The sequence below is a fragment of the Streptopelia decaocto genome (genome assembly GCF_964273445.1).
Source record: "Streptopelia decaocto genome assembly, chromosome: 14".
Classification (NCBI taxonomy): domain Eukaryota; kingdom Metazoa; phylum Chordata; class Aves; order Columbiformes; family Columbidae; genus Streptopelia; species Streptopelia decaocto.
The window spans coordinates 11616844-11628190 of NC_138669.1; the positions used below are offsets into that span (position 1 = coordinate 11616844).

The 11347-nt window shown below is 42.7% G+C and overlaps 1 protein-coding gene across 1 annotated transcript; it reads left to right on the top strand.

The window, feature by feature from the left end:
* Nucleotides 1–294: 294 nt before the first annotated feature.
* CYP24A1 (cytochrome P450 family 24 subfamily A member 1) lies at nucleotides 295–7388 on the top strand (the record flags this gene model as incomplete). Its single annotated transcript, XM_082065503.1, has 11 exons — nucleotides 295–552; nucleotides 648–838; nucleotides 1223–1316; nucleotides 2008–2104; nucleotides 3316–3407; nucleotides 4191–4302; nucleotides 5676–5821; nucleotides 6129–6295; nucleotides 6482–6560; nucleotides 6986–7180; nucleotides 7278–7388. The coding sequence occupies 11 exons, from the start codon at nucleotides 295–297 to the stop codon at nucleotides 7386–7388; spliced, it is 1542 nt and encodes a 513-aa protein (XP_081921629.1).
* Nucleotides 7389–11347: the final 3959 nt, after the last annotated feature.

Consider the following 11347-nt stretch of genomic DNA (forward strand, 5'->3'; position numbering starts at 1 on the left):
GCCTCCCGCTGGCCCCGGAGCCGTGACAACCCCCGTGACCTCCCGTGTGCGGCGGGGTCGGGGCCGCCGGGAGCCCCCGGGCAGCTCCGCGGGCGGAGGCGCGGCCAGTGCTGGCTCGGTGCCCTCCTGCCTCGCCTGAACCTTTCATGAACCGCTTGCCCCGCAGCCTCCCCGGGCTGGGCCGGCCCCACCTCACCCCACCCAGAGCTCCCATTGGCCCCCGATGAAAGTCCAGCGAGCCTCCCGGCTGCTATATATATACATATATGAGGATGGGTGTCTGTCACCGCAGCGATGGCAGCCTGCAGCATCTTCCTCCGGCATCCCGCCCTCACCTGCGGCCGCGCCGCCGTGAGCCCCGCCGGGCGCGGAGCCCCCGCGCAGCGGTTAAGCGCCTCGTCCCTCAGCGCCCTGCGGCCGGCGGCGCCTCCCGCTCCGCGGGGCCGCGGACACCCCCTGGCCGCCCTGCCCGGCCCCCCCAGCTGGCCGCTCATGGGCAGCTTGCCCGACGTCCTCTGGAAGGGGGGGCTCAAGAGGCAGCATGAGACGCTGGTGAGGCGGGCGGAGGGCTGGGGGGATGCTGCGGCGGGGGGAGCCAGGGGAGCACCCCGCACTCACCAGGGGGATGGTTTCTTCTGCACCCCCAGGCTGAGTACCACAGGAGGTTCGGGAAGATCTTCCGCATGAAGCTGGGCGCTTTCGACTCGGTGCACATCGGAGCCCCCTGCCTCCTAGAAGCCCTGTACCGCCGGGAGAGCGCCTGCCCCCAGCGCTTGGAGATCAAGCCCTGGAAAGCCTATCGGGACTATCGCGACGAGGGCTACGGGCTGCTGATCCTGTAAGTGCATCCTGATAGCGTCCCTGGGGAGGTGCGGGAAGGGCCGGTTGCTCCCTGCGGTGCCGGGGGAAGGTTTCCGAGGTGCCCGGGGGATGCTGCGGGAGGGCGGTCACCGCCAACCTGCGGCGCCCGGCTCCGCGGGGACCGGGGCGCGCAACCCGGGCTGCGCTCCCGCGGGGCGGCGGTGCCGGCGGAGCCGCCGCACGGAGCAGGTTCCATCCCCTGTCCCCCGAGAAGCGGCTGCGGCGTCAGGTTGGCGCCCGTCGGTGCGATGAAGGCGCTCGGCGAAGTCTTGTTGCACGTGTTGCAGATTCGAGGTTTTTCTGCTTGCTTTGTTCTTTAAGCCTTTCTCTTTCCAATCTCGCTGTTTTTAATTCAACCTAGGGAAGGAAAGGACTGGCAGAGGGTAAGAAGCGCCTTTCAAAAGAAATTAATGAAACCCAGGGAAGTTGCGAAACTGGACAGCACGATCAATGAGGTACTGCGCTTGCAGAAATTCTTTCTCTCCACTCCCCTTGGAAACCTGGGAAATAAAAGCAGATCAAGTGATCCGTTTTACCTGGATAGCTGTTGTCTGCTTAATAGTGGTAAAATCATGAGCTAATACTCTGAAAAATCATGAGCTAATACTCTGAAATCAGGGAATAAGAAGTACAAACTGATTATTAGGGTCTGACCAAAAGTGAGACCAGGCGGAAACCTGTAGTTGAGATTGTCTGTCTCCACAGAACGGTGATTCCACAATGATACAGGCTCCTGTAAACAGATTTTTTACTGTCTTCTTGCATTCAGTGTTTTTTGCCTTGTATATTCTTATGTTCCTCCATTGAGGGAACACCTCTTTAACCTCGGTGTTCCTCATTGAGTTTGAGGAACATCTGTGATAAGCGGCTTAATCCTCTTTTTTGTGAAAATCCAGTATCCCTGTGGAGGAAAGCTCAGTTTGTCGAATTACAAACAGTAATAGCATGAGAGTCATGTAAAATCCAAACATTTGTTAACACAGGGGGAAATATAATCTTGTTCAAAGAAGAGGAAACATAAGATCTCTCCCTTACGTGAGATTATTATCTAGTTAAAAGACAGTTGAAATGCTAATTTACACAGGAATTTTATTAGTTGATGCCATTTTATTCCTTTCTTTTGCCTCTCTTCTCTCCACCACTTAGGTCCTAGAGGACTTCATGCACAGAATAGATGACATTTGTAACCACAGTGGACAAATAGAAGATGTCTATTCAGAATTCAACAAATGGTCCTTTGAAAGTAAGTTGCTTTTTGCCTGAGAATGATACACATTTTGTACCTGCCATGGCATTTTAGTTGAAGTACAATCAATGATGATGGTGAAGGCTGATAGTTTCCAAACTATCGGCTACAGTAGCATGGAAAGTGGGTTGCATAAAGGGCAGGGGACCATCAGTATACATGCAGAATTCATCGGCATCTATACAAACTCTTCAGTTCTGTCAGGTTATCTATGTGGCTTGTAAAAAAATAATAAATAAATCAAACATTAATAGTGACTTAACCAAAACCTGGGGGAATCACAGTGCATTTATCTAGAATGGGATCAGATAGCCCATGACCATTTTTGTCCATCTGATGTTTGTTAATTAGCAACAACACAAGATCCATTAAATGATCCAGTAATGGTGAATAAGTGTTCATTGTAGACAAGTGTTGGAAAATCCTATTTTAAATGTTTACATTGGGATTGAGAAGCACTGGAATAAGTTACCAAGACAGGAGCCTCCAGCTTTAACAACCTGTCAGAGTGCAGTAAGGAGCCAGGAATGACTTTGGGCAGAAGAAACTGCATCGGTGGTTCCCATCACAGAGGGAAGGTCGGGTACAGTGTGTAACTGAACGAGCTCCGCCAGACCTGTCTGCTCTGGGCTGGCTCATCTCAGCAACCTGTTCATGGAGTTCCTGAAAACCTTTCAGTGGTGACGGCTGCTTTTGGAAAGGAAGAAATAGGAAGTGACAACTTTAGGGGGAAAAAAACAAACAAACAAACAAAAAGAGCTCAAATGGAAAGAGGTGGAAACCGGTGGAGTGTGGGATGCTGCCAGTGTTGGCAAATGGTTTCTGTGGAAAGGGCTGGGAGATGCTGGACTAGGTGGCCTCCTCAGATCCTGTTTTCCTACTACTCTGTTCTCTTCTCTTTGCCAAAGAGCTTACTTGCTAAATATGCCAGCCCTGCTTGGCAGAATGATCTGTTGCTTATGTAAGGGGATCAGTGGTAATTAGAATCTGTGAAGAAAGTGCTACTGTAAGAGCACCTTAGCTAGATATGCTGCTACTTGGGTCTGAGGCAAACATGCAGACGGTGAAGTACTGTTCTCGTAGATGTGTATTGTAGAACAGGGAGCATTTTTCAGAAGGATAAGCCAAACCATTCCTTGGTAATAAATGGGTGACACCATGCACGCTCTTTGTTGATATCATTTAATGATAATATTGCTTAACAACAGGTATCTGCCTGGTGCTGTATGGAAGAAGGTTTGGTCTCCTACAGCAGGATGTAGAGGAAGAAAGTTTGAACTTCATCAAGGCTGTAAAAACAGTATGGAAAAGTCTTTACTGTTGTGATTTTCTACCCCTACTATGAATGAGAGGATACTAGTTTAAATGGGTCACCCCAAAAAGAAGTTCAGGCTTCTGTGCTACATCCATATTGGCAACTTTGCACATCCAAGGCAACACTTGTATGCACAATGCTAGTACTGCTCATTTATGAAATGCCTAAATCTGTAGGGGAAAAAATGCTGTGTGGGCACTGGGCTAATCCTGAAAATAGAGTCATCAGGTTGGCTGGTTAACTTTCCTCTCCCTCTGAGACACCTGTTGTGCAACACTGCTGATGGTTGGGTGGGACTCTTGGAGTTGTGTGGGATTATGCAAATACACTGGATGCAGAGGTTTAGTCATTCCTGCGAGCACACCTGCCATGCATCTTGCTGCAACTTGGACTCCAGTGACATGTATCTGCCTAATTTTAGCCATCTAAAAGATAAGCATCTAGCCTTGCCTAGTATTTTAGCTCCATCCATTGTCAAGGGAGAGAGTGTCACTGCCAAACGGTGGCTTGTCCAATTCTAAACCAGGTGCCTAAAATAGACAGGATGAATCATCCACCAGAGAGGCCACCCATCCTCCACTGACTGTCCCTAACTTTTAGCTTGGTAAAGTCTAAGTAGGTTGAGACCCTCCCTTTCTGTCCAGAATGGAAAATCTGTCAGAATCTTGACTTCCTGAAAATTGCCCCTTACTTCACAGTCTAATTTTGTTCATATATTGCAAGCAGCTAGATTAAAGAAAGATTTCAAAAACTCTTTCTCCTCTACAGATGATGGCTACTTTTGGAATGATGATGGTGACCCCTGTGGAACTCCACAAGAGTCTGAACACAAAAGTCTGGCAAGCTCATACTAAAGCATGGGATGATATATTTAAAACAGGTTATTTATTTTTTTTTAACATGATTTCTTTCGTTTCCCTTCTGCTCTGTTTCCTACTGGGTGGAATTAATTTTCTTCATACTTGCTACTGCCCTACACTGCTATTAATTGCTACCAAGACTGAGCCACCTTTGTGAACCACAAACCTATTCCAAGCATAGGAGTACTGTTTTCTTGTGACCAACACTTAGCTCAGGATGTGAAGCAATACCTAATTCCCAGGGAAACCCCAGAAATTTGGGAGCCAGCAACATCATGAATCCACTTTCATCTGTCAAAGAAGTAAATAGCTAGAGAGTGCATAATCTCTTTAAGGCAAGGTAGACGAGTGAGAAAAGGGACCTCCCTCAAAGGGACCTCAAAGGGAGTTGTTTTCTTGAGAAACAAGAATTTTACATGCAACAAAAGACAAACAGTCTAAAAAAAAAAAGAAGAAATTATAGGTTTTCCGAACAACCTGCAATATAGTTGTAAGTTCTAAAACCAGAAGCAATTTAAATCATAAGGTACAGTTTGGCTTTTTGACAACATTTTCTATTTAAGATTAATTGTCCTTCAAGGTTATGAAAATTACTCTAACTCCAGATATCAATTTAAGTTTATATTTTTCAATATTTTACTAGGAAGAGACACTTATAGCTAAAGATTAAGAGGTTTTGGCACTTGTAAGACTAAGGGATATATTTCTCTCACGTATTTGAATACTTGATACTTGAAGAGTTTTGGTCATGCCAGCCACACATGCACTTATTTTATTGCTTCTTAGTTTATGGGTTTTAGGAATGACACTTTAAACCAGTTTTGTTCAGAAAAACCAGTTTGACACCTTCACTTGACATGAATAGCTCCTTATTAGGAACTAGTCTTAACAACTGGTATATTCATGAGAAAGGGTGGGCAAAATCTAGCTCTCTATACTAAAAAAAAAATAGCATGTAAATTTGACATCTATTTTTATCTTCCCCTAGTAAATCAAAGGCTCAAATTTCCCCTTGGGGAGACTGAGTGCTAAATCTCTGATTTTTTTAACACCTTGATCCCCTTTGAAAATTCAACCTAATAAATCTTACATGCTGTATTTCTGTTTGCTGAATATTCCACTGAACACATCACGGATTTCCTTTCCTAATTTAAGAAAGCAGAATTCCTAATAGCTTGCAGGAGCTCTTTCTGTTGATTTTGTGACCAAGATCTTTGTTTAAAAAGTGAAAATATCATTATTTATTCTGCACCATTCTAATTTCTAGAAATAAAAAAAGAGCACAGCTTGGTGTCCCCTTTCAAAATCCTGCATGTAAGATGCATTTTTGCTTTGATTTTTGTAGTATTTTTAGTGACTTTCCATTAATTACCTTGTGCTCCTCCCTCCTCAGCCAAGCACTCAATTGACTGTCGGTTGGAAAAACACTCTGCAAACCCTCGGGAGGATTTCCTGTGCGACATCTACTCTGGGGGACAACTGTCCAAGAAGGAGCTGTACGCGGCCATCGCGGAGCTCCAGATCGCCGGCGTCGAAACGGTAAACCTGACTTTCCAAGGGCTGCTTAAAATGACCATCCTGCCAACCCCCTTTTCTTCCATAACGTTCAAGAGTGAGCTACTTCTGTAGTTCTGTGGCCTAAATACAAGTTAATTTTTACCTGAAATCTCTAGTTCTTTCTTCTGTTTGTTGCCCCAAGAGAACAACTGGGATGGCTCACAGTCCCTTGGGCTTACAAAACACCATAAGGCAGTGACCAGCCGTAAATGTTGCTTTGAACTTTTGGCGACTTCTTGTTTCTGTCACCACAAACGGAGACCTTACATTTCTTTTTGGTTGCTTTCAGACGGCCAATAGTTTACTGTGGGCTTTGTATAACATTTCACGCAATCCACATGTTCAGCAGAAGCTTTTCCAGGAAATACAGAGTGTTTTGGCTGCTAATGAGAGTCCAAGTGCTGAGAACCTGAAGAATATGCCTTACCTAAAAGCATGTCTGAAAGAATCCATGAGGTAAAGTTCTCAAATAATTTGCAAAAAACAAAATGATCACGAAGTTTTTTACCGGCTAGTGTGTACTAGGGAGAAAGGCATTTCTAGAATATAATTTTGTTCACTTTGTTGTTTAAGGTAAACTATGACAGATACAGGAAAAAAAAAATGCTGGAAATTTAATTCATTTTGTTTCTTTCCCTGCAGATTAACACCCTCGGTGCCATTTACCACTCGCACCATTGACACAGAAGTGGTTCTGGGAGATTATGTACTGCCCAAAGGGGTAAGTCAATTAATTTAGGTTATTATAATATTTTGTCGTTGATTAACTGTCCTGTAAACCACTGGAGCCAGTCATATTTCAGTCTTAAAATAACTTTGCCAAAGGACTAGTCCCTGGATAAAGGATGAGGAATTCACACCAAGAATTCCCGTAAACTGAAAACCATACATGCCTGCACTGCCATTGCATTTAGGCAAAAATATTTTGGTGTGCTATTTCAAAAACATTTTTCAAACTTTCCTATGATTTTCTGAGGAAACTATGGCCTTTTCTGTATTTGAAATAATCTCCAGAGAATTACACAGCCTCTTCTGAAGAAACTGTCTCGCCTTTGCTCTTGCATTTTTTTTTCCATTAACAAGCTGATTCACTCGGTAGCTCTAAGCCAATTTGTAATGAGCCTCTCTCTATTGCTTTGTTTATAGACTGTGCTGATGATAAATAGCCATGCCCTGGGTTGCAACGAAGAGTACTTCAGCGGCTGGACTCAGTTTAAACCAGAGCGCTGGTTTCAGAAGAATTTAATAAATCCTTTTTCCCATGTTCCGTTTGGCATTGGGAAGAGGATGTGCATCGGGCGCCGCGTAGCAGAGCTGCAGCTTCACTTGGCCCTTTGCTGGGTAAATTCTCTTCTGTACACAATGCCTGGCTGTTGTTCTCCATCTAATCGGAAGATCTAGAAGCCGAAGCATGCTAACTGAAATGTTTGTGTTTCAGCTCATCCGCAAATACCAAATTGTAGCAACGGACAACAAACCAGTAGAAACGCTCCACTCAGGAATTCTGATTCCCGGCCGGGAGCTTCCCATTGCCTTTCACAGGAGATAAGGTACGTGCATGAGGGTCTCCTGAGTCCATGAGACTCCTTTTTGAGCCTCATTTAGAATTTTTATAGAACTGTGAGTGTAAGAGAACAGACATTTTTCTAAGCTTTATTCTCACAATGTGCAATTTATTAAATGCCATCACATTTTGTTACTTTTACTGGAAAATATTCAATGTGCTAAGAAGACAAATTTTGTATGGCTCAAGGTTCTGAAGTTAGCTGTCTAGCTTTAAACTCCAGGAGAGCATGTCTTCTGTGCATGATGCAGATCAGAAATGGGGAATCAAAACGTATGTACTGTTGGGGAAAATAATAGCCATTATTTTGTTATATTATAACTTATCCACTGCATTTCTAAAAGATATTTCCTGAAAAATAGCATTTGATTTTGAGCATCAATATACAGATTAAAAAGAAAATGCCCTAGTGAAGGAACAGTGTACCAGGACACTACACAGTTTAGATTAGAAAACTTGATTTTAAGCAGAAGGACAAATAAATATCTATTTGTAAATAGTTGTACAGTGTTGCAACTTATTGTACATTGTAACATGTTCTCTGCTCACAAATTTATACCAACAAGCTAAAAGAAAAGCTTACTTGTATAAAAGTCTGAATTGGAGTTTTTGATCTAGAATTAAGTCCTCAAATTAGTGACATTTAACTACCATGGGAGATTTTTTTTTTTTGCTGGCCAACACCACAGGAAAAAAAATCACCCAAGATCATTTGAGTAAGGCTATTCCTTCCTTTAACTCCTTTAACTGAAGCTTGTTCAGTGCTTTTGCTTTCAAATAATCAATTGCTATATAGATTATTTTTCTCTTTAGTACAGCTTGCAGAAAACAGATGACAATCCTACTACTGCCTTCTCTGGAAATATATGCATTGACTGGGAAAGCCAAAGCCTATGGTAACCAGTGGAGAAACTGCAACACACGTTCCTGGAACAATTGCTAAGCCAGAAATAGTATCAACAAAAGCTCCCATACTGTTTTATTGGAAAATGTGGTTAGTTACTTCAGTTGTAGTTAACAATGTTAAGAGGAAAGAAAAATACCATGCACATTCATACACCTATACAAAATGCTGATTTAGTGCAGCTGAGGGACTGTGTGGGATAGAGCTGGATAACGAGCTGTGGAGTGTTATGTGTGGTTCTTCTTAGCACACGGTGAAGTTATTATAAGCTCAAGCTGCTCAACAGGCTGGCTTGGAAAGAGCTGGTTTCCAGTTTGTGGGTATCATATAGGACATTTGGGGAAACAACGGTCACACTGAACTGGTCCTGTTAGCTCAGAGCTGAAGAGTTTTGAGGAGTCAGCTCAACAAGAAATTTGCTTAGTCCTTATCAAATCACCAATGTCATGAATTAAACTGAGAAATAAAAACGCCAACAACAGGTCTTAAAAATCAGGATGTTATCTTAATAGATGGGGAATAAGGACAAAGCTATGTAACAGGATTTATTCTTCATGCTTACACAGTACTTTGACTTGGACAGTTCCAACACTGTGCCTGCCACACACCCTGTTCATATCCATAGAGGGTTTCATGGCTCCAGCTCCCACACAAGCCATTTTATCACACCTTCTTTATAAAACCTTAGTGGCCTTTTATTGCATGAGAGGCCTTATCCGTAAATAGAATCACTGGAATCCTATGGGTTCTGCTGCTATTAAATGATGATTATCCTAACAGGATAGTTACTTAATCAGATAAGTAATATTAAATGTATGTTTCAAAAAACACAGGAAACAAGGACCCTAAACGTTTCAAAGAGGTCTGTTTCTTGTGAAGATTTCAATACCTGTATCTAAAGGTTAAAGTTGTCACTGCCCAGCATGAAACACCGTGTTAGCTATCACGGTCACGAGTGTATTTTTCCCATGATGCAGTTTCAAGTACAGGTTTATATATATAACCACTAATGGTTATTTTTATTTGTTTACACTCTGAAATGATACAAGTTGTTAGCTTTTGTTGATCTGTCTCCTGCAGTTCTTTTTGTTTGTTTTCCTCTGCTGTTATAATCAAACATGTAAATGTAGCCATATTACAATGTGTAAAGCAATTTGTGCATCATTTGAATCTTTCCAGTCAATTTGGTAATGGTCAATTTTCTAATAAAGTAAAGATTTTTTTTTTTTTCTATAAATAGTCTTCCAGAGTTTGTTATAAAGTCTTTGTAGCACTACAGAAATCCTGTCTTTCATGGTAACTCCTTGCCAAAAAAAGTGCTGTGGAACTTCTGCCCCTCTGGTTAATATCCTCAATGGGCTTGAACTTGGAGTTCTACAAAATCAAGTTACTCTAATTCAACGCTGAAAAAATTCTGCTTTATGATACCCCCAAGCTGCAAGACTGTGTTCTATAAACAGGCCTTAGCTGGGAAGGTTCTTGACCAGAGAGCTGCATCCCAGGTTAGCAAGCATGAGCGAGTTCAGCCCTGCAGCACAAAGCTTGGGTGCCACACTCCCCTTGTGCCATTAATCCTCTTGCCATCCTTCAACCCAGATTAGCACCAGTGTTCAGGAATGTGTTACATCCATGCCTACAGTTGCTTTCCCTCTGTACAATGTTGTCAGAGCTCAGTGAATGCAAGCTTTCTGCATCCATAGCACAGTACAAACATGTTCCTCTGCAGCAGGCACAATACTCAGGTCTCCAGGGGTGGGATTGTTACATTTCTCTGCTATTACAAGATAAAATCTATAACGTAAAGTTTTGAGGAAAGATAAAATAGTTTGAACCTTCACAGGATCAGAATAAATGATGTATATATAAAAAAGCCATCCACCCAGCACTGTGACTGGCAGCCTGATGGTTACACAAAGAGCAAATTGGACAGATATCAAACCCATGCTGTCTTTGCCAAGTGCAGGCTGCCTCCGATTGAGTGAATGATGGTGTAAGAAAAACTGTACGGCACCGGGTGAGAATGTCATTTTTCTGCAAATTGTATTGCCATGTGTACTTCACAGTGACTGTAGCTTGTGCTGCTGGAATTAATCTGGCAGCTGTGAGCATGGGGTCCCCGAGCCCAGGGCAGGTCGCTGGAGACCACGGGAGCTCACCCCATCCCAAGGAGCTGGGCTTGCTTGTGCTAAGGCGCAAGACTGCATGGGGAGATCTACCCAAGCTGCTACAACAATAATATACATTTAGTCTTTTTTATAGCATTATAAACTAATATTACTCAATTAGAGACAATGGAGTTGTGGCAACTTGAAACAAGTGTTAACAGAAAGTCAGGACTATTGTTCAATTCCAGGCATATCATGTTGCTCACAAATGTTCTGATGATTTAAGCTTTAAAGACAGCCAAAGAGAAGAGGTGTTATCTAGTTGAACTGACCTTGACAGCCTACTTATCAGCTATTTCAAAATCTTTTATTATGTCTGTATAGTAAATCACAGGTTCGTGCTTGCTGGACTGCTCATTATTTTCACTATTTAAATTTAGTGGACTCAAAGATCTATGTGAGTGTTGCTCTGAGTAAGGTTTTGCCCAGCTCTATACATGCAGAGGTACAAATGTGTGCTGTCTTCTGGATTTCTAAAAGTACAATAACCACTGACCTGGAAAATTTTGTTCCGGAATCTTTGTCGATTTTCAAGTTCCTGAAGTTTTCAAAGAACTTCATTAATCTGCTACCTCAAAGTAAATGTCCAAAGCAATTTCCCTAGGAAATAGGTAATTATCAAACTACACAGGTAATGAATGACCGAGCCAGACTCGCACATTAAGAAACCCATAAGGCTTTTTTTTTTCCCTTGTATTTCAGAAACATGAAAAATAGCATAATGCTTCTGAGATTAATAAATGTCTATGAAACCTTTTACCTACGTTCAGCTGGATAAATTCAGTTCAGTTCTTTGCTTCCTTGAAATTATTTGTTCATTCAGAATTACATATTAAAAATACAATGACAACACTACTACTCTGGCACCGTTTCCT